Source organism: Grus americana, chromosome 1, assembly GCF_028858705.1.
Source record: "Grus americana isolate bGruAme1 chromosome 1, bGruAme1.mat, whole genome shotgun sequence".
Taxonomy (NCBI): Eukaryota; Metazoa; Chordata; class Aves; order Gruiformes; family Gruidae; genus Grus; species Grus americana.
The window spans coordinates 185,633,495-185,657,114 of record NC_072852.1 but is presented as its reverse complement, the minus strand read 5'-3'; the positions used below and the strand labels follow the sequence as shown (position 1 = coordinate 185,657,114).

The 23,620-nt window shown below is 37.9% G+C and overlaps 1 protein-coding gene across 6 annotated transcripts in view; it reads right to left on the bottom strand.

The window, feature by feature from the left end:
* The window catches only part of DGKH (diacylglycerol kinase eta), a 170,019-nt gene that overhangs the window by 12,027 nt on the left and 134,372 nt on the right, over positions 1 to 23,620 (bottom strand). For 3 of the 6 annotated variants that reach the window (XM_054836041.1, XM_054836076.1, XM_054836060.1), the window contains 12 exons: positions 22,261 to 22,378; positions 21,841 to 21,951; positions 21,597 to 21,693; positions 19,158 to 19,265; positions 15,898 to 16,011; positions 15,474 to 15,608; positions 14,252 to 14,418; positions 12,637 to 12,742; positions 10,569 to 10,661; positions 7,111 to 7,230; positions 6,639 to 6,747; positions 5,127 to 5,257 (listed from right to left, as the gene is read on the bottom strand). In XM_054836041.1, coding sequence (XP_054692016.1) covers positions 5,127 to 5,257; positions 6,639 to 6,747; positions 7,111 to 7,230; positions 10,569 to 10,661; positions 12,637 to 12,742; positions 14,252 to 14,418; positions 15,474 to 15,608; positions 15,898 to 16,011; positions 19,158 to 19,265; positions 21,597 to 21,693; positions 21,841 to 21,951; positions 22,261 to 22,378 — 1,409 coding nt within the window. The remainder of the gene's footprint in view (positions 1 to 5,126; positions 5,258 to 6,638; positions 6,748 to 7,110; positions 7,231 to 10,568; positions 10,662 to 12,636; positions 12,743 to 14,251; positions 14,419 to 15,473; positions 15,609 to 15,897; positions 16,012 to 19,157; positions 19,266 to 21,596; positions 21,694 to 21,840; positions 21,952 to 22,260; positions 22,379 to 23,620) is intronic. The other 3 variants (XM_054836051.1, XM_054836069.1, XM_054836083.1) reach the window with 1 other exon arrangement.

The window sequence follows — 23,620 nt, the reverse complement described above, 5'->3', positions numbered from 1 at the left end:
ACCCAGCTTTGAAAAACTCTTTAAAATCCTGGTGTTAGTGATGTTGAGCAAGTGGCAGATTCAAACATTAGTTATTTGTAGAATAAACCTCATGTAAATAGATTGTGATTAAATAAAAAAATCTTAGTAAAGTTTCACTATCTATTCTGAAATAGAAATCCTTTCATTTTAATAGGAAGATTTTCCATTATAAAGACATTAAAAGGAAGGAAGCATAATTAAGCAGCTTGAAATGATTATTCTCATACAGAGTGAAAAATGAAACCAAATAAAATATTCTATACATATTCTACACAAAGACTGTATCTGCCTTTCTATGGTCACAGAAACCTCAGGAAATCTGCACTTTGTACTACTTAAAAGTGTTAGCATGCAATTCATTTTGCATTTCTCCAAAGCAAGAAAGGGGTGGTTAGAGGGGCATGAATTAATTATTTTATGGCAAAGGTAGCACAGCACAGATTAAACAGGTGGATTAATTTTCAGAGGCAAAACTGAATTCTGTTTATGTTAGAGAAGAAAAAAAAGCCTGATTGTTTCTTCAGTTGAAAACTGTCACTACTATAAATACATGACCATCCTTTACTTTTGTACTTTGGCACAAAGGTGTCAGTGTGAAAGACTTCAAGATATGTTCATAAAAGTCCCCAAATCAAGTGCTGCTCATCAACTTATCCGAAAAAAACCTTCTGATTTTCCACATCACATCAATTTATTTTTTGTTTCTGCTAATGCATGGTCATCTCACTTATAAAAAAAAAATGTAGTACTAATTTTTAAGTTAAAAGAATTGATGTAGGCAATAGTTGTTAAACTTGTCCCTCTCACAATGACAGTAATATTTATCATTTTAGATTTGAAGAATATTTTCTTCCTTATGCTAAACTTCATGTTCCAGTGAACTGAAAATACACACAAGTATTGAAACTACTGAAAGAGCCTAGTTGCTCATGGAGGAAATTCTACATAAGGAAAAACCCATAAGGATACTTTCCAAACCAGTAGAAACCATACATGTGTTAAAGGTTAAGAACTTGCAAATTCTTCAGAACAAGCATTTTTCATGAGTAGAACTTCTGTTGAACAACCAACATAGGGAGATGCTGCCAGACTTCAAAGATCAGAGGAAAGAATCAAATTCCCAGAAAACTCAGCCACTTTTTCCACCAACCTTTACAAAGTATTATCAACATCTACGGTTCAGAAGCAAGAGATTTTGGGTTTATTTCCATTCCAGCTGACGTTGCTGTAATGTAGATCAGAACGGCAAGTCTCAAAAGAGCCTCACCACAATTTTTGGGACCCTTCTGGTAAATTCTGCCACACTTCCAGGGAAAAAAAACCCAACCATCGACAAAATAAACTGAATTTTTATGCTTCTGTAATAGTTTGGTTTAGAGGAAACTAAGATTTATACATTCTTGACACTAGACGCTATCTCGCATTCTCAGTTTACTACTGAAGCAGGAAGGTTTGCAGAAATTCTCCCATCTCAGACTAAACCAGCAGCACATCATGCATCATTCAAAAAGCAAGATCCCCCAAGATCTCTGCATTTTTGTGCATGCATGAGTTTCATCATGCTCTGCATAATCTGTCCCTATTTAATTGATATCTAATTAACAATAATTAAATTCTACTAAAATATCATTTTGAAGAAAAGTCTCTAGCCAGAGTCTAAGGAAGAAAATAGCCTTTGTTTTTCCCCAGCTATGGCCTTAACACTACAGGATCACCTCGCCTTCTGCTCTCCCTACCCACCTGCCCATCTCTAGGCCTTCAGCAGGTAAGGCTCAAAAGATTCTCAAAAAAAAAAAAAAAAAAAGTTTTGGCAAGAAAAAGCTGATGAAAATTCTTGTAACAGCTTTCAGTTCTTCATCTGCATTATATTATAGTGATTGCCTGTCTGTTTAGCCAAGAACCCATTTATTCCAGGTTTGCCCCACAGATTTTGGCCAAGCGTATCACCGATGTAATAATACCAAACAATTTATATAAACACTCCTTAATTTTAACATCTTCCAGATGAGAAACCTACCCTACTTGCATTCCCAGTGTCAAAAGCCATCTAGCAAGCCTGAAGTCTAACAAATCTTACAAAAAATTTTCCATGCAAGAACTTTTTCAAAACGTGCTACTGCGAAACACAGAGATGAAATGCCGCCGTCAGCACAGGCTTCAGCTTGACTGGCACTGCTGACGCGAGGCATGGAAACCCTTTCTCCAAGGAAACCAACATTCCTACGGAGCTCCAAGGAGATGTCACCCTAGTCCTACCGAATGTGTTGCAGTTCTGAGTATTATTATTATTATTATTATTATTATTATTATTATTATTATTGTGTGCACAGAAACATGGTTATCAACGCTAAGAATGCCAGCATTTATTTCAGAAAAATCAGAGTCTAGTTTTCAATGAGTTTGTTTGTAAAAGAGTTTAAAAAAAAATAATGACAAGCGTGCTTTCTAGAGTTTGCAATTCACTACCCAGCATTTCCTTAAGCCAAAGAAAATCACATGGGTATAAAAGTCTAAGATTCCCCTAAATAAAATCAGGTGTAGGAGACTAGAGCAAGCTTATTACTGCAGGGGCTGGATGGAGAGAGGTATTTGGTTCCTCTTGGAGGTGTTCTCCATTTGCCACACACCGAGCTAACCAAGAATGGGATCCACAAGCTATGCAGAAATATAATTAGAGGTGTCCCAATTCTTCAGTCAATGCATCGATCTATTTCAGTGATGAGAGTAAAGGAAGACTTTCATCAAATTCTTTTCCGTGCTGCTTTTCATCTCTACTTTGGATCACAGAAAGAAAGGTGGGCTCAGAGCATTCAATTAGAACAGGCAACGATTTTTCCTGTTGTAGACATGAGAGGTAATAGAGGTAAATCTATAGCACATGACTTAAGAGATTGTGAATCAATGGCAAGCCCATTTAGCTTGGCAGGAAGCACAAGCCTTGCACTGGAGGAGAGGCTGTAGACAGCTTATAGCTCACAAGAGCACTGAAGACTCATGTGCACACCATAGGCAAAGGAAGGAAAAATTAACAGAGCAGCTTGTGACGTGTTCCTCTTTTCCTAGGTACCACATTACACATCTTGACACTAATTCAGGTCACTGGTCAGAAATCTGCAGGCTCCGTGAGCCATCCTTAATTGTTTCCCTGCAGTGATCATGCCCCGTATGTAATGAACAGGACGAGTGCTAAACTCTGCTATTTAAATTCTGCATTGCTACACAGAGCTCAAGCCATGCTTGGCCAAAAGCCTGATCTACCTTATGAGCAGCACTGCTCTGGACGCTCTCAGCTCTGCTAAGGAGCAGACGGGGCGGTACTAGAGCAAGACCTCTGCTAGCGCAGGATATACCATGGCTATTTGTGTAGAGCAACTCCTTGCCCAGCTCTGCTGAGCAATTTAAAACCTGCATATGTGCTCCCAGGCAGTGCTAGCTAGAGGGGACAGTACAAGTCTGTCTCTGTGTAGGCTCTAAGACAAACTTTTAGATATTTCAGGGCATAGGCCTTTGTGATGGGGTTTTCTTTATGCTGAATCAGCATGAGTCTTAGCAACAGGGATAACAGGTTGATGATTACCCTGCTGCAGTTATTTACTTGGTTGAAGTGCCAGTCCTCTGGGCACGCAGTCAAATTGGTACATATCAGAAACGAGGCATGGCCAGAAGCCATGCCTAGTTTAAAACAGATATTACCCACCATCAGTTATTCCAACAAATTTGACATCTTCATTTTTTTTTTAAGATTTCTTAACATTTCACCAAACCTATGCACGGTGTGATGCTGAGTTTCCCAGTTAAGTTTTAAATTTGTTCAGTGCCCATTATAACAGGGACTTGCAACATCTATCACTGAAACTTTGTGGTGGATTGCTTGGATAGTTTTCCATTTCAAAAATTTTGCATGGAGGGACTGTACTATCCTGAAAGAAAGGAATTGAACTTCCACAGAAAGAAGCTTAGGCAATCTAATACCAAAGGGTAAAATAATACACAACAGCTAAACACGTCATATCAAGCACAGCTATCTTCAGCATGTGTGTTCTACTGCAACGGCCACACAATGTAAGCACTACCTTACAATGTCAGGATTTCATTCTATATAAGAAACTGTACAAACAACGGCACATTTGTATGAAAGTATTGCCTCTACCTGGAGACTACCGCACTGTGGCTAGAGTGATGACTTGCACTCTAAATGTAAATATTTGCAATTTATGTAATATTCTATTTCCTCTCATGTGCTAAAAGCAGTTGCAAACCACATTATCAAGAACTCATTACTACTGAGTTCCTGGAAAAAAGTAATGTAATGAATCCCCAAAGATATAGCCTCTATTACATATAATGGATGCACTTAAGTCATTCTTGGAAAAGACCAGCACGCTCAAATAACAGCCTCAGACTGCTAGGTTAACATTTCTCCCCGCAAAACTTATCAGCCTGACCTCAGAGGAAGAAAGCTTTACAATTTTGGAGACAAAAGAAAGTGCTCTTTTTTAAATCTCTGCCCGATTTCAGCTGTAGAAGTTGGTCAGAGATGAGAAAACCTATTGTGAAGGTCTATTTTGACACACAAACACCAATGCCATGTAAGTCCAATGCCTCAATTTATTTCGCTGCTTCTCGCTCTCACACCCACTATATCCAATACATATACGATAAATCACCTGAAGGAGGTCAGCTGCTCATAGCTGCTGACCTTGCAGTAGTGAGATTCAAAATTATTATCACCCCCTTCAACTGATCCATACTGATCCTGTTCAATGGAAACGGTGAACTTGTGAAGATAACATTATATTACAGTGATGTCAGTAAGATATCAAATGTGCTTTTCCTATGCCTTCTGACATAAACTATAATGCTATCATTCTACAGAAAGTGCAAAAAAAGGAAATTTTGGTTAACAACACAGATATTCTTGGTTGCGAGTACAGGTCAGCACTTCAGAAATTCAGGCCAAAGGACAGCGCGTATTAGTTTATTGCATATTTGCACAGTGTAAGCCAAGCTACAAGCACATAACAAGTGCAGGGAAAGAAGAAAAGTTGGTTGTTGTTTTGTGAAAGAAAATGGTCAATAGCAGAAAAGTAGCACAAAGGAAATACCTTAAGGTCTCGCCTTTCCAGATGTAAAAGCTCAGAGCCTCGGATGTCATGGCTGATGAAGATTTCTTTGTACTCTCCCAAACTGAGCAGATCCAGCCAAGCAGCAACTTCATCTGTGCCCCATTTTTGAACTACCAAAGTTAAGAGCAAAACCCCCTTAATTTCTACATGCTCAAATGCATCACAAGCAAAGGTTAGGCCAAAGAGAGTGGAAAACAGAGTAGAATTGCCGTGCTAGCAAAGGGAAAGGTTAGAGGTGTCATAACCACAAAAACTGACAATTTCCTTTTTACATGCAGGTTACAGGTTAGCAGTTAACATGAGAAAGTATCTAAACAAAGTTGGGGTTCTTTGCTTTGCAGCCATGCTTGTTTCTTCAGTAAAGCCTTTAAAACTTCATGCCCCAACAAATTCACATTAAACCGTCTTAGGATCAGTGACGCAAAGTCTAATGTTGTTCTGCTTTATACCATTAACTCATTAGTAGTCATCCAGGGAGAGGGGAAGCCTTCAAAAACTAATTAACGTGTAAAATTAAAATATCAACCATACCTCAAATATAGCAATGGCAGCAAGCAAGTCCAATTTTAAGCAACATTTTCTAGTATTCTTAATTAATGCAACAAGTATTCTTTAAGCTACTGTGTTACACAGGCCATTAATAAGCTCTCTGTAAAACATTGATCTCTAAGGTTAGTTGCCCACATTAGTCCTAATAAGACCACATTTATTGAAAAAAAAAAAAGTTATGCTACTTATTGCTATAATTTTGCAACTTCATTCAATGCTGATTACTTTTACAATGAAGTGAAAACTGAAGTCTAATCTGAAATCTAAAGCCTGATCAGCAACTGCAAGATTTCGCAGATTTTGACCAGCTGTCCATTAAAAAGACAAAGATGTACAAACACTTTTAGGACCGTCTGATCACTGATTAACTCCTGGACATAATCTTAAATAAGTTCATAGATAAGAGTGGGAAGAGAGGAGAGTGGAGTTTGTTCAACTTCTAATTAAAAAATCAATAGTGACTATCATGGCTTTTTTTTTTGATTTGTCTCATTCAGTGAACTTAAAACCCATCTGAAATTTAAGAATAACTGGTTAATTAAACCAGTGTGATAAAAGCAATTGCATGCCTTCTGAAACTAACCTGAAAAACCTGACTCGGAGCTTCACAGGGAACAATATGTTTACCTACAACTTATATTGCTATGAGTTAATCAAATGTAACCACCAGCAAAGACACAGGTCCTGTTGCACGATAAAACTATCTATGTATTTTCGCAGTAGTTCTTTGGTTCGCTTGGAAGTCTCAGGGTCCTACTGAACGCTTTCTAAATGCGCTAAAAGAAATCTTCATCCTAATGAAGATGACAGTTATCTCAGTTGCTTTTCACTTTGACTTTACTCTTAAGAGTGCATCATTTCAGCTCTTACAAAAAAACCCCCCACATAACATCATATTTTCCCCAAATGCTATTATTTTTCTTGTAATTTCAAAACACATACCAGGCTGAGGGCTGGTCTTATGCTTCTGAACTTTTTCTTTTTTAAACTTTGGCACTATGCGAAACACTGTACTTCTGTTGTTCCTTTTAGCGTAATCCAGAGGGGGATCCTGCATGAAAGAAGAGGCATAGTTACCTCTAATTAACAGAAAACAACAGTGAAAATACATACTTGAGATGGTAATTCATAGCTAATCTCAAAAACTAATACCAAATTTTACTTTTGTAAAGAATAATGCTGGGATTTAACTCTAGACACATTTATTAAATAACCATTCAAAAACTTTACATTCACAAAAAGGAAACAAAACACAAAAAAAGCCCTAAGCTTAGAAGCTTGTTCACAGCAGCCAGAAAGGATCCAGCTTCACTGCTGAAATTGCCTCTCCAGATCATGAGGGATTCTAACTTACTCTTCCCTATCAAAAGAAAATTAAGTTCAATTAGAAACAGGAAGTATTAATCACACTCACCTCATCATCATTTGGTTGAAAAACATAATAAAGCCAAGGTACCTCAGCAAGTTTTCTCAACTCTATTTCCACACTGTGTAAAGCATCAGACAACAGTTCTTCATGGGGAGCTTCTAATTGCTGTTTATAAACAGGCCAGAAAAACAGTATTTTTAGTTTTGTTGAGATATAACATTAAATTCTAGATATGTTGTTACCACACACAAACAGATGACTACTTGGCAGTAAGCATAAATGAACGGTGATAACAGATTTTCCTTCAGAGATGGGTCAGACCACCCTGACACTACATTTAGTATGGTCCCAACCACAAAGGGATGACTGAGATAGCTGAGACTTTTGGTGCAGATCAGCTGGACCTAACTGTCAGTCACTGTCATCGTTCACCACAGCTGAGTCTTCGTAGAGTAAAAGCTACCAGATAACACCAATACTAGAACACACGTGAAATGGAAACTACCAGCAGAAGGGAGATGAAACCTGACCAGAAAAACAAAAGCTTGGAAAATTTCTGTATGAAAAGGGGTGTAAAAAAATTGAATAGATAGTAGTAAGCCTGAGTTATTATTTGCAGAAGTCTTCATAGGATAGATCACTCTCTCATGGTCAAGAGGAGATGGTTCTTACTGAAGATGCTCCATTCCCAAAGTTTTTCCAGTGGTGATACAATATCTGCACTACGCCTTCTAAATAGGTGAGACATGGAGTGGCAGCCACTGCTGATGGCTGAGGGTGGGAAGAACGGGGACCTGGCATGGAAGAGGGACACGATTACAGCCCCAGATGGGAGACAAAAAGCCAAACACATCAGTGAAGGCCAAAGAGGAAGAGAAAGTGGTAGCAGAGTAAAAAGCTTGGGACTTGCTGACCTACAGGAATTTGGCTCCATCAACACTTTGAGAACCCCATGGAGATATCAGTTTTCCTAAAACCCTGGTCTGAAAACTATTCTGCAGCTGTTCAGTGAGTTGAACCTGTGAGGAAGAGGTAAGGCAGGCAGCTGATGCCTCGCAAAGCTGTTTTGGGCTTATCTGGGGTTGCTCAAACACCACTTCGAGGTAGAGTTGAATCCTGGAATGAGTTGCTTGGAATCACTAATAAAGCAATCTGAACATCTATTTCTCTCTTTGAAGTAAAAGTAGTCCCAAAGCAGTGCAGAATATCCTTTTGAAAAGACCTAATTAAATTATATCCTAGTGAATGCATTTTTTAAATGGAATTGTAAGAGAATCTTTGATCTCTACTCCTGGAAGAAGATTTTGACGTTGTTGGGGTTTGGTGATAAATTACAACCCCCCATTAATTTATCCTACCTAACAAAAATGTCTTTTCTTTGCTTCAATAGTTTGCATATGTTACCACCTTTCAAAGGAGAGACTATCTTTAGTAAAATATTGCTGTTTAGTATAGCGATACTGGAAATATAAGCTCCCTCTTGCTATTGTGTTCTTTTCTCTTCTAAAGTTCACAGAATTCAGTGCCCACAAGCAGACTTTGGTCCTTCTTTTGCCTTCCCGTCTTCTTTTTTTTCCCAGTTTGAACAGTTTGATTTGGAGCACAGTGGAAGACCCAATGTCTTTGAAGAAGTTACAACTTTTCTAATGTTTTCATTTTTCAAAAATTATTTAAGTCATCTATTTTACATGAATGAATGGAGCAAAGAGTTACCTCTTTCTCAAAAAGCACTTATCTAATTGCTTGATTCTCAAAGGAAAGCATTTTGCTTGGGGACGAAAAAACTCTCGTCTGATGGTGAGAAAGTGTATGCATTGGCAATATTGCTCCTGAAATAAACTCAAAACAGTAGTGAAATTCTAGTAAAGGAATAGTCAGCAATTCAGGGTAAATTCTCCTCCTCCAACACCTTGGAAAAGCTTCTTATTTCCAATATGGAAATGAACACTATGACTGAAACAATGAAAATAAAGAATTTTTTCAATTCCTTCCCAAAGAAAATTTTTAATATGAAAATATATGATTTCAGTGAGCTCAGATAATGTCATTCAGTTGAAATGAAACATTCTGTTATACTTCTCCCTTAATACATTGGAAAATTATGCTCTGTTCCAGACTGGAAATGCTTTTTAAAAAGCAAAAATGGAAACAGTGCCTTTGGAAAATATCTAGACAAAACATAGGATTTTTTATTTTTTCCAAACTATATTCCTATTGCATGTAATTTGACTACAAACCAACCACTTTATTCCATAAATACAACAGCCTAAGTGAGCTTTCTTTGAGCTCTCCCTGCTAGACAGCATGGCTGCATGGCAGTGATCTCCCCTTGAGATGGGACACCTCTCAAGGTTGCTCCTTGAGGCAGAGAGACCTTTCACCAATGGCAGATCTTTGGTAAGTGACCGGTATCGCACATAACCTTGTAGTATGGTAACTTTGATTTGTGCCTTGGTAGTTTTGAATCATTGTTCAAATGATTGTGCCATACAGTAATAAAGTGAACCTTGCCATCAAACTTTGTTAAGTCACACTTTTACAACATCATATTAAAACCACTTTTGCTAATACCTTTGATGGTGACTTTTTAAGTGATCTAAATCACTCATTCACAACAAACTGATGTAGTTGGCAGGATCCTAGATCAGGATTTGTGACACATACCCTAACTCAGCTAAATGAAAACATTCCTGTTGATACCCATTTTTAATTATAACACTTAAATAAACAGTAAGTTAGTAATAAATCTGCTTTTTAATCCAAAGAAAATGTAACTGTTCCTACTGAGTATCTTCTTAATGTAAAACTGGACCAGCATAGAAAACTTGACATCTTTCTTCTGTTCACAATGTCACATACAGAAATTTTCTAATTATGCATCCAGGTACAACAATTCTTGAGCATTCATCGTTTTAGCACAGAAACACTAGCCAAAGAAGATGTAAAGTCTTTAAATACCATCAGAGGTCTACTGAACATTTACCAGTTAAAGGTTATAAAATAATTCCTGCCAGGTATTAGAACAAGGGTGAGATTTACTTGTCCAAATTAGATCTGTAGAAGTTGAATGTCTGAGTCTGAACCACTCTCACCCCAGGTTCTCTTTAAACTGTGAAGATGGTCACGTAAGAGAACTCCAGAAGTTCTCTTAGATGCTAAACCTGCAGAAGATGATTTAGCTTTTTCTAAGATAGGCCTTCAAGACAGCTGAGTGTGAATCAAACTCAACAGGGATACCTATTTCTCTCCACTGACTATTAAAAAGAGCAGCCCAGGCAAGGACCTTTTAGATATCTGAAGTGAGGTAAGATGGATGCCAACCTAGAACAAAAATTCATAACTCATTCTGATCCAAACCACAAATGCAGTGTGATGTCCTCCAATCAGCCTTACAGAGCTTCTTGTAGCATGTCATAAATCCTGCGCAGATTTAAAAAATCAGCAAAGAACAAATCAGAGATAATCTGACTGAGGGAATAAAACCATGTATTTTGTGACCTTACCAAAGGAACTCTTCCTACTAGCAGAGATTCAGTTTCATTATGTAGGGCCTTCACATTGACAGCTATCTCCATGGCAGTGTTTCTGGTAAGGCTCTGGGGAATAAGAAGCATAAAAATTATTTGAAGTGATGCAAGTCAGACCAAGAATAAGTACTTTGGGCTTACAGCACAGATCTTAAGCGTCTTCTCCTAGAAGAAATACATCAGTTTAGCTCTACACTGACAACTTCTTCAGCACTGAGAATAGAAAACAAAAATGTATCTATTTACTGTTTTTTCCCCCACCTTCATTTAATATGATCTTATACAATCCTGAAGATCATCAAGTGACCAGCCACCTGCCAGATGAATCCATGATTTTTTTCATTGACAAAGGCCAGCAGAAAAATTGTGGGCCTCATTTAACAACAACTGTTGATCTGAATTGTTCACCTTATCCTTAGCAGAAGTAAGCTGCTAGCCACATTTTAAGAAGCAAAGGTTAACTAATATATTTACTATACATAAATTTAGGTTAGATATAGACAGCAGCTACCTGGTAAATCTTGAGTTCAATCCCTGAAAACACCCAGATTGTCTAATTTGAAGAGTGAAACCAGGAAACTCATTTCCCCTCACCCTCTCTGCATTCTCTGTATAGCACTTGGATAACAATTAAGCATGAAAACTTCTGTGAATGCATCTACGAGAATTGACCTGTACGTAGTAACAGCGTTTGTTCAGCCTCTGTCATGCCTCCACTCTGTGCCTGGGGAGATGCCTACACAGTTGTCTGCAAGCAGATGTGAGCTTACTTTGCCTGTTGTTTTTGCTGTTTGCTGACCCGTGTTTGGTTTATTCTTGCTCAGAGCTACATTAGTACACCAGCTCACTTGATTTAACAAGCACTGCTGTATCACTTCAGGATGAGCACCCCTGACTGTGGATCACTGTTGCAGATGGAGTGAATTCTTGACTGCTTCCAAAAGGCAACAGACATCTTCTTACCATGGCCCTAATCCAAACTCCCTATCTCCCTTTCATCTGCTCGCTCTCCCCTGCGACAACACCCAGAAAGTCTGCATTTTAAGTGTTATTAATGTCCCTTTCTAATGTCCAATGTTCACAAAGAGATTATCAGCTGCGGAGGACACCGATGAATGCAGAAACTGCATCTTCTGCCTTCTCAGATATCATAGAGTCATACACTGGTTTGGGTTGGAAGGGAACTCAAAGATCATCTAGTTCCAACCCCCCTGCCATGGGCAGGGACACCCTCCACCAGACCACGTTGCCCAAAGCCCCATCCAACCTGGCCTTGAACACTTCCAGGGATGAGGCAGCCACAGCTTCTCTGGGCAACCTGTGCCAGTGCCTCACCACCCTCACAGTAAAGGATTTCTTCCTTATATTTAATCTAAATCTACTGTCCTTCAGTTTAAAGCCATTACCCCTTGTCCTATCACTCCATGCCCTTGTAAACAGTCTCTCCCCACCTTTCCTGTAGGCCCCTTCAGCTACTGGAAGGCTGCTCTAAGGTCTCCCCAGAGCCTTCTCTTCTCCAGGCTGAACAACCCCAACTCTCTCAGCCTGTCTTCATATCATATCATATCATATCATATCATATCATATCATATCATAATGACTTTCCTCTTTAAAACTTTTCTGTAGTTCTCCTAACTCCCATTCCTGGTATTATTAATAAATTTCTGAATTATTCACCATGATCTCTACCAAATTCATCAGCTATGGGGTGTTTCCCTATGCATGTGAAGGGCTGAGACCCTCTGCTGCTATACAGAGCAGCACTTTCAGAATCAGAAGTAACTTTCCCTTTAGTTTCACCTTAGAAAAAGTGGCAAAAAAGGGGAGAAGATACAGTATCCATTCATCTCTTAAGCAATTTCTTTTAAATTTGAGCATGTGTGTGTTTACTTAGAAGTCTTGTTTTTCAAAAACTTCAAGAATTGGTCATCCAATTTATTTTAATATGGGGACAAGGGAGTACAGCACAGTCCAATGTCACAAGCTTATGCACACAGATATTACAGCTTATTTACTTATACATAAATCTCTGTTCTTCCTTTACCTCAGGAAACCTTGGGTTTGCTTTATTTAATGCATGTGAACATGCATTAACAGCATGAGCAAGCTCCTGCTCCAAGAGGCCATGTATTTTTGCTGCTTCACAGATTCTACAAAAATATAAAAAAAGAGAAAAATATTTCTTATCTCCTTTAAAGAATAATTCTTAAGAGTACACAACATTATCAGATGAGAAAGTATACAAAGATATGTTTCACAAAACACTTTTAAACAAATATAGTCCTTTATAACAAAGGCTGAAATACAAGTATCTCTTCAAGCATCTCTTCAAGCAATACAGCACCTCACAGAAATGATATCTGTAACACAGATGATTTATTCTGCTATGAAATACTGAGTCACTTTTATTTGTCTTAGAATACAAGTGCTATGCAAAAATTGTATCAAAAAATGCTTGGGCTATTAATTCAGATAAACTATAGAGGAAAACCCTAGCACATTAAGGTAACTTATTTGAAGTTACCTCAAAAACCATTACACCTATTTCACATGGCATATCCTTCAGATGTGACATTAAAATTGGCTGCAATCATTTGAAATTATGGGAGGTCCAGCTGTAATTACAACCTCAGCACCATCTCTAGAACAGTAAAGTTTTTAAGCTGTCTTGGCTAAACCTCACTTTGTGTCATTTATAACCTAAATTATTCTTCTATGTCTACTTAAGTCACCATTACAGCATAAAAAGAATATGTAGCTCTTCAATTCCTTTCTTATACTATCAATGCAACTCAACAGATAGTCCAAGAATTGATTTTGATGATTAAGATAATTTTTCATCATGATGAACAGAGTACCAGCTTTATAAAATGTTCTGATTTTTAAAAAGTGTTTTTCCTAAAAAAATCTAGGTTGTGTTTGGGTTTTTTTTCCTGTGAAAACTGAAGTGCCTTCTTTATTAAAATACTTGCATCTTGGGAAGAAAGTAGTTCTTGAAAATAAGCAAGGCTGTGGGATCAACTTTATACCATCAGCTTCACTATCATCTCAACCCATATAAATTACTGAAGTGTCCAGGGGCACAGAGATGAGGATTTTGAGCATTAGGAATGAAAGGGCTCCTTGAATGTTGGCGTGTTAACTGTTTACCTGTACAATATTTTAAGAAAACTTTCCGTTTTATTGAAAAGTGCTCATCTATTTGAAACTGTGAGAAAAAAGGCTTTAAGGACAAACAAGGTCAGGAGAATTTAAGGTCAGGTGGGTACATCCACACTGTTGACTTCTAAAGTTGACTTCTAAGGAGGTTTTTTTCAATAAATATATTTTTGCTTTTGCATAAAATGAGAAGTTTCAAATAAAAGCCTCTCTGCAAAGAAGTTTTCCAGTTTTCCATTTCCACTGATCCTTCAGAAAGTCAGTTTTCACAAGGAACAAAATACATAAACACACAAAAATAAAATTACAGAAACATAAGAAAAGCATACATAAACAAGTTGAAAATAAAATAAAATTTAAAAAATAAAATAACTGTTAGGCAACAAAACATTAACAAAAAAAATGGAAAATATAAACTTTTAAGTCTATGTATGCATCTGCATGAATAATTCAGTCTTGGTGTCTAGGTTGCCAATCCAAACTTATTAATTTTACCGTACCTGGTAATAAGTTCTTCTGCAGCTTGTGAGCACAGCTGGATCTGTGCAACTTCTTCTTCTGTAGCCAACTCAACAGCCTGCTGAGGGTACAAGGGAGATCGAATGACAGGTTTACAGGAATCATACTTCTGTTTGTCTTCCCAAGACTTCAGGGTGTTTTCAAAGGCCTAATCAAAACAAATGATACATTCCGTTCACAGCACTTGGACCACTCTTACTTATGTTAAAATTTAATTTTATATACATTTTAATTTATATAGTATTTTAATTAATTAATTTACAAATGTTTAATTTAATATAAATAATACAAGCTCTATAAATAATGACATTAAATTTATTTTTTTAAAAACTTAATATAGAGAATAAGTGACTTCTGAAAGCTCGCTTTCTCTCTCTCCCTCCTTTATCCTCAATAAGCATCTTTCAAAACAAAAAGAACACAAAGACAGTGATAATACAATCATGGATAGGAAGATCCAAATCTGAAAGTAATACAAGATTCAAACCTAAAAAAAATGTTGGAAAAAAGTAACAAATATACTAGAATATAGTTCAAATGCCATTAACTGCACCCTAAAATTCACCATCCAGTTAGTGGATGGCGAACTGACGGGCAGTTATGCCTTTCAGACAGTAAACCTAGACAAGCGTGAACTCCCCCCAGAGGCTTTCTGACCAGGTTCTGCTTGTGTCTCTCTGAGAAGGGGTCGTGGGGGAGAAGGAGGATTAGTAGGACAGAGAGAGGCAGGACAGAAATCTGCAGACAGTTATTCTGAAAAATGGACATTATAGAACTTTGCTATTTATCCAACTGCGCCAGAACTTCCGTATGTGATTGTGTATAATACATCTAGAGAAGGAGAAGAAGAAGGAGAAGAAGAGAAAGAGAGGGAGGGAAGACGGGAAGAAAGGGAAGGAAGGGAATGTAAAATTTTGACCATTCTTCTTCTTACTGTATATTAATAAGAATACAGAAATAGCACTAATAAAACTGACAAAAGCTAACAAAGAGCTGTGTCATTGTTACAAAAGAACAATTCTCTATCCATCTCATTATAGAAATTATGCAACTGTAAGTAATCATACAGTTATATAGATAATCATAACTTATATAGTGATAAAACATTCTTATAAGCACTGTTTTGTTCACATTATAACTGAACAAATTATTACAGAAACAATGTTTGTAACAGTATCTCATAACACACTTTCTGCAACATACTCTGTCTCGTGTTAACATCTGAGCTCTGTTTTTATGTACGATCTTAATGACTCCCGGGGGCTGGATCCATGCCTCTCCATCGACTTGCACTGGAACCCCTTCATCACCAAGTATGGTGATCTTTACTGACCGACACTGGAAAAGAACAAACACGCTATTTTACAGAGCAGTAAATACTAATGAAACTGATGGGCCACCTGAAATATGTTGATTACTAGGAGCTGTGGCTTCCCTCCAGGACTGTCTCAAGGATGAAGCACTTTTATACTTCATTCATCACTGAAGACAATTCGTTACTCATTAAAATTAAAACAATGTCAGTGCTTTATTAATGTACAGGGTGGTGGTCATCAAGTGTACCACTGCTTGCCAGCATCCCAAACTGCTGCCAACCATGCTGCATGCTTTCAAGTAAGGAACAAACCTGAGCTATCCTGTGGTGCTGCAGTTTGATGACTCTTGAAACTGCCATCTGCATGCTGCCAAATACAGCAACAACTTCTAAGATTTTATCGTCAAACGATGGAGCCCCGAATATCTGAAAGGAAAATAAAATACTCTGGTTTTGATGGTAAATCTAGTGCTTAGATTGCATGTTCAGTGGAACACAGATTCATTTACAGAATCGTTTTCAAAGTTTAAATGTTCTTATTTACTGTAGAATAACTACGCTGTCTCTCAAAAGTCATAGGCGTGAGATACCAGAGACAGTAGGCAAATATTATTTTATAACAGCAACGCTAATAGCATTTCAAATGTCTGAATGATGAGGCATATCCTTATATAGGAAGGATGGCATGTTTCAGCATGCAGACTAAGAAATGTTTTTCAAGGCAAGATGAAAGGCCAATTCAAATCTCCGCTTGGTTAATGTACTTAATATCGAAGAGGTTCTTGAAGTTAAGAGAAGTAATAGTGTCTTTTTTCTCAGAAGTGTTTATCTTGTTATATTCTGAATTCTCTGGAAACCAACATCTGAGTCCGTACTCGGCTTTGTTAAACACGACTTTCATACTGAAGAGGATCTTGTTTGCACTGTATGCAGTTATCCACTGTAAATATGAAAACTGCTTCTGTATGGAACAAACATCCTGATATCCAGCCAAGACAGTGAATTTCCATGAGCTTAGATGAAGCACACCGAGTCTCGCGTGTGTCATTGCCACCTGGTGTCCTGCAGGGGAATTCAGCCATGCCACGGTGGGACAAGTCTTAGGCTGGAGTTGAACTGGGTCTGGCAGGAGATACCATACTAAGGTCACTTGAAGCTTGACCATTTCATCCTGATATGCAATAGGGAGCAACAAGGGAGAAAAATCAGCAGGAGAAATCCCTCCAGTAAGAGTTTAATGGGTACAGAGATCCCCTCTCTCAGTGGTACTCAGACTACCTCAGTTGGCACCATGGGCAGAGTAAGCTGCATCACAAATCCCCGAGAGAGGATTTCCTGGAGGTGAAGAATAACAGGGTGCAGATCCAGGACTGTGTAATCCAGATAGTGTCTGCAGCAATGCCTCAGGGAGGGAAAGGATGGGGAACAGCGTGAGGAACTTTGGTCCCTGCTGCCCACTAAGCCAGCAGGAACCTTCACCCCAGTGCAGTGAGTGGTGGCTTTGGCCAGGAGGCTGAGGAGGGCTTCACAGCACAGATGCTGTAGTTGAGTGCCACGTCCAGGTGGCACTTCCCTTCAGAGCATCCCACGATTGCAGATAGGTCTTGAGCAGATGAGCATCAAAGAACAAAAGTGCAATTTTATGGGGTCTAGACTATTTGAAGCAAGAGGTTTCTCCACCTGAATTTTTTCAATTTCCATGGAAATGTCTCCATTTCTCATATGGGAATGTGAATGTCTTGAAAAGAGCAAAGATAGCGATTCCGTTATTCCAGAGAGTATGGAGAGTCCTTGATCCAGCTTTACAAGTATAATTGACATATACAGGGCTAGTTCTGCATGGGTTAAGAAAAAGTAGTTGTAAAATTTCATTTATTCTGTGCTTCCATTTTAGCAAAAGGATGGGCAAACCATAATCCAGTCTGCTGTGTCTCTCCAGCAGTAAAACATATCCGTACTGAAAACCAACCATACTACTACTTTTTGTTTTGTTTTATTTTTTTAATAAAGGCAAACAAATCTCTACGGATCAACATTCAAGGAACAATTCCCTTCTCTCCTGTTGCAGGTCATGTTTCCAGCCTGTCTTTTGGACAACAAAAAAACATGCCTAAACAAGCTCAGCTCAAGTCAGCGTGCGGCTGCCCTGCTCAGCTCACTGATAATATTTGCAGCTCTCAAGGCAATGTCTTTTTTCTGTCCAGATAAGCAGAACCAGCAGCACTTCAGACCACCACCACCACCTCTGATGATCAGTCAGTTGGGACTGCACTAAAGCTGTGAATTATGCTCCTAACTCTGTCCACAACAAACACGTCACTTTGCTGGCACATCTGATCACCAGAAGACGAAGAATATCAGTAAGACTGCTCCAAGACACACACATTTGCTGTAGGCTGGTATGACAGCTAGGATAGATCTTTCTCAGTAAGGGAGCTCAAGAAAAAAAATAAACTCCTGAACAGGAGCCGAGCAGACATTAGAGATGCTTTCAAGTTATGAATATGAACATGAAGTATATAAAATCTTTAGATATCCATAGCCAAATATAAACACAACTGCCATCCTCTGACATATACCAAAACCAGGAACAGGACATTGAAATATATATAAATATTTTTTGTGACATAAATATACACACTTTTTATATATATATATATATATATATATATATATATAAAAAGCAAAATAAGCAAAGGATAACAACTCACAAGAAACCAAAAGCATTTTGGCAAAAAAAAAGTCCTGCATTATCTACATTAAAATCACAAGCTAATTTGCAACTATAGTTTTAGGTGATTCAGACCTCCCACACACTAAATCATGACATGCAGAGTTAGGATAATCTGCTAGTAATTACAATTGTTGCAGTGTGCGTGAACTGAATGGCAGCAGTAAGACTGCTCCAAGTTGTGAGACATTTAGGTATCCATGTAGTCTAATGTTTCTTAGGAAGAAGGAAGAAGGGAAAAAAGATATCTTAAAATATTTTAGATGCTCATTGAAAATAGTATTTAAAAAACACATTACTACCCCCACTAAAGTATCAGTCACTAAATGCATCAGTCCTCATTTTCTGAATCATCATCCCTTAGTGCAAAGCTGTTTGAAGAACAGGAGGAAAATTCAGGTATAAACCATAAGTGATTATCCTTATCAACCTTGTTTATTGTTAGAATATAGCAAACAGAGGAATCTATGCTTTGAGAAATCTTATTTACAGAAGTTTGTAAAACAATACATAGAGAAACTATTTGTGTGTCTGTTTATGAAATTAGTTTTTAAAAATGTCTCACAGAGCCATTTAAAATAAAAGCAAACATTAAGCCTTATTATGAACATTTTGCTGGAATGGACACAACAGAAAGCAATAGACAGATTAAAATCATGGCATATATTTTCAATAAAAAAATCAAATACAAGACAATACTATTTAAAGTCAAACAGCCTCCCTGAATAAGAGTTGCTATCCAAACTATATGCTACTACTATTAAAATTAAATGAGAAGAACAGTTCATGGTGTTTATTGCTAGTTTTGCCCATAAGGTTACTTCTCTTTAATGTTACTCACATCATCTTCTTTGGTTCCGCCCCAGAAATTAGTCCCACCAGCATAGCTGGGAATGTTTAGCACAGCTATGCCCTGCAGACTTGGAAGGGGGATGTACTGTCCGTCACACTGTAATGGATAAAAGCTCATTCAGTATATAAATAATGTGATAAAAGTCATCAGCCATTTTTAAGACATGAAGCTTCAACAGAGCTGGCAGAGGACAGAGGCATTAATAGGTTTGACACAAGCCTATTCCATCCATGCTGTGAACCATCTCTAATACAAACTTCTTCTCCCCAGTCTTAGCACCAATTTTTGCAGAGCTGAAAAAACACTACTATCTACAGCAGAGGTGTTCCATGACTCTTCAAAGAAACATTTTCACAATTTTACAGGTAGTTGAGTCTATTAAGTGGGGGGGGGGAAATCAAAAAAATCCAAGAATATTTCTGGCACAGCCACAAACATGTAGTTAAATCTAAGTAGTGTTAGCACTTGTATACTTGCCTCCCTGTAAAAATAACTCACTCTCCTCTCAAAAGCGCAAAGGCACTAGGACTGACCCCACAGTTGTCACCCTGGCCAAGAGTTGTTTATTTTGCAAGTAAGAGGTTGCTCCTATGACCAACCATTTATTCCCTCTTTCTTACCTCTTTATCCTCCAAAACCCATAAGCAACTCCAAGTCCTACTCAACACGATCATGGGATGACGTTGACCAATCTTACCCTACTTATGGCCAAGATTAAATTTTCAAACTTCAGTTTGAAATCACCCTTGGCTGACGGCAGTACTACTGCCTGCAGAGGTGAGCCCAACGATCTCCAACCATTCAACTGGGAGTCAAAAGTGCAGTCCTGCAGCACGGCCACTTTGGATTTGATGCAAGTTGGAAATATAAGGTCATAAATGCTGGATTCAGCTGTCGCTTTGAGGATCTGAATTTGCAGGTAAAGTTGCCTTTAAAGAAGATTGCTAGATTACTGCAAATTACCAGTCCCATAGAAGGATCTTAAAATTACACAGATGAAATAGAAATCCTCAGGAAATAAGGAAAAAATCTGTAGCAAATTTATCAGGAGGAGAAAGAGATGCAAAATTATTTCCAGCATGTGCCTAGTGCTCTCTTTTTATTATTTAATCTCAGCAATAATGCAGAATGTAACATTTTAATCAAAATGTGACAGTATCCAAATTATGCTGCACAGCCACTTGTATTATAGCAGAGGTCTGCCTCCAATTCCTGAAATTGATATTTTTAATTTTCCAATGCCATGCATCTCATCACATGTTTTAGCATAAGGCTAATATTATGCAAGGCAATACTAAATATGAAATTTCTGCTTGCTGGTTTACTTCCAGAAATATTCAAAAATAATTACGCAAAGGTCAGGTTTGAATGCCTTATTGAATCTTATTTGAATCTTATTCAAAAGATCCTTAAATTAGAATTCTATCTGCAGCATACATAATGTTCTTTCCTGTCATTATATTCACTAACTACTGCATAATTCCTTGATAATTACTCAATCTTTAGATAACAGCAATCTGCCGCTACCAGACAAAATCTTCCTTTATCTCAGAGGAGTGAGAAAAAATTCCAGTAACTTAAAATTATTCCTTCAACTTAACAAGTTATCTTCATATAAATATCATGAACTTCCACAGGAAATGTTTAGCATGAAGTAAAAAGAGACATTATGTATGTTCTTGGTAAAAATCCTGCCTACACATTCCTTGGGTGAAAACAACTGTAACCATCCCAGAGTCCTTTTTTGCATTTGGTAATCATTTATATCTCCTTTAAGTTCCCAGTATGGTGAAGAAGACAGATTTTATGTTAGAACTTAAAAGACAAAAAATAACCATCTTTAGATAATTTACACTGCATTTGGTGTTGCTGTGATAATACCTTGCTTCTTTTGCATGACTGTCTCAAACACCGATTAGGGAAAGTCTCTGCAGGTGTAGCTGGGCTTCTTGTGATGGACATTCAGAATATCTCCTCCTCTGTCAGGGACTTTTGACTAAGATCATCTGTGTGCTCTCCCTATATGCGTAATCAAGCTTTCAGATATAGTTTAAAATGAACCTGAAGGTTAAGACTCCTTATCTCTTTCCTTCTGTTCAGTGTATGATCATTTCTGTCATTCCCCTTAAAACCTAGTCTCCCCCTTTAATGTGGTGAACGTTAAGAAACATGTCCTACCTATATAAGAAAATTTTTGAAAAAGCCCCCAGTAATTATAAGAAACATTATACTGGGTATTTTGCGATATTTAAGTACTGACATTTTACTCAAAAAACCCACCTGGGGAACCACCTCTTACATAGCACCTTTTTACACAGTGCCTTTGGGTTGACACAGGAACTCCAAAAGGTTTCAAGAGCAAGCCCAAATTCCTCACTACACATTGTGGAAGCAAAAACACTCATTCTGCCCATAAATAAAATTTACCTCAAGTTGAACTTTTTGTTCTAAGTTCTTGTAAGTTCTTTGCAGTAGCTCTTTTGTGCCAAGAACTCCATACCACATCATGTTTTTCGTCCGACTTCTGAAAACAGGTAAAACAAGATTCACATATTGAAATACACACATTATCATGTCTTGTATTTGTACGATGAGAAAAAAGTTAAGGAATTGAAATAAAGAGAAGAAAAAAATGGGAATATCTTGGCTCTGTTACTGACAATTATATTACCTGCACTTTTCTGGGTGCTCTTCTCGCTTGTTATTAAATTCTAGTGAAATTTTTGCATCTAACCCAATTCCAAAGTAGTTGTTCATGACACATTTTTCTGAATATCCCTCCCTGTTAGAAGAAAAGAGATAATTAGGTGTACATTTACACAGTACCTGGACACGCAGATTGTGGTTGGTCTCACAACAGATATATCATCCCCTATTATTTCTGATGCTGCATGACAATTCTGCACTACTCATACCAAAAATGGCACAATCCAACCTGTTTTCAGACCTTGAGGTCTACTGCCAAATGACAGCAAAACAGAATTTCATTAGGGAAAAAAAAAAAGATTACAAAAAAGTAAAAAAAACCCAAAACCTTAAGAAAGGCAAACTAAAGCAAAACAGTACATTTGGAAAATAAATAATTTCTTACAGTGAATCTGGATCCGGGTCAATAAACGGTGTAGCACCAAATGGATCGATGTTCGCTAGCAACATTTTGCTAATAATTGAACTTCCTGCAATAGAAGCAGCTAGACCAGCCCTCAAACCTGATTAAAAAAAAACAACAACCAACAAACAGAAAATATAATAAAAAAACAATTTGTGCTTGATAAACAGAGAAACATACATTGTCATAATATAAGCCACATACTGAGAGACAAAATATTCATTAAATTCACACAGGGAATGATTGCGTTTCTATCGCAGTTTTTACCTATATTGGTTATCTTTTCAGGTCTCTGGCTCTCTTGAGCAGAAAGGCAGCTATGCTGCAGTGTGGTAGCCAACTCTTCACGTACCACCATTGAGAAAGAAAAAAATCTGAGAAAATTCAGGATTTCAGGTCAACACTCACTGGCTGGCATAGTAACCAAATGGGTGACCTAAAATCCAAAGAGACTAGTCAAGCTTTTTATTTAGTTTAATCTTCACCTCCAAATTGTTCGTGATTTTCCTTTGGTTCTTTCCTTTGGAAATATTCCTAAGGTATACCCTCATGTTTTTTACAACTGGAAGAGTCGTAGTTTAACTTAATTTGTGGAAAGGTCACAGCCTTACCATGCCTACCTTGACAAATATCGAAGTCATTCTACAAAACACTGCGTAAAGCGTGTAAACAAAGAAAAGTACTCTCTAAAAGCTTTCACTTAAATTGACCTAAAGAAAAATGTGAGCTCAGTTCCATTATGTTTTAACTAAACTAATGAAGTTAATTAAAACAGTGTTTTACTGATGCCTCCTAGTATTAATTGCATTTCTATTTGAACAGATTTTTTTCAACCGTTTTTACCACACAGCAGCTTTCTGTAGTTTCAGTTATCAATGTCCTGAGAGACACCTCTTATTCAAAGGGTTGAACCTTACACGGCTCTGTCCCTCAGCCCCTTCACAGCCTCCATTGATTAGGATGAACGACAGAAGGACTTGGAGGTACTGGTGGATGAAAAGCTGGACATGAGCCGGCAACGTGCGCTCGCAGCCCAGAAAGCAAACTCTGTCCTGGGCTGCATCAAAAGCAGTGTGACCAGCAGGTCGAGGGAGGTGATTCTATCCCTCTACTCCACTCTCATGAGACCCCACCTGGAGTACTGCATCCAGCTCTGGGGGCCCCAGTACAAGAAAGAAATGGAGCTGTTGGAGAGAGTCCAGAGGAGGGCCACAAAGATGATCAGAGGGCTGGAGCGCCTCTTCTATGAGGACAGGCTGAGAAAGTTGGGATTGTTCAGCCTGGAGAAGAGAAGGCTCCGGGGAGACCTTATTGTGGCCTTTCAAAATATAGAGAGGGCTTA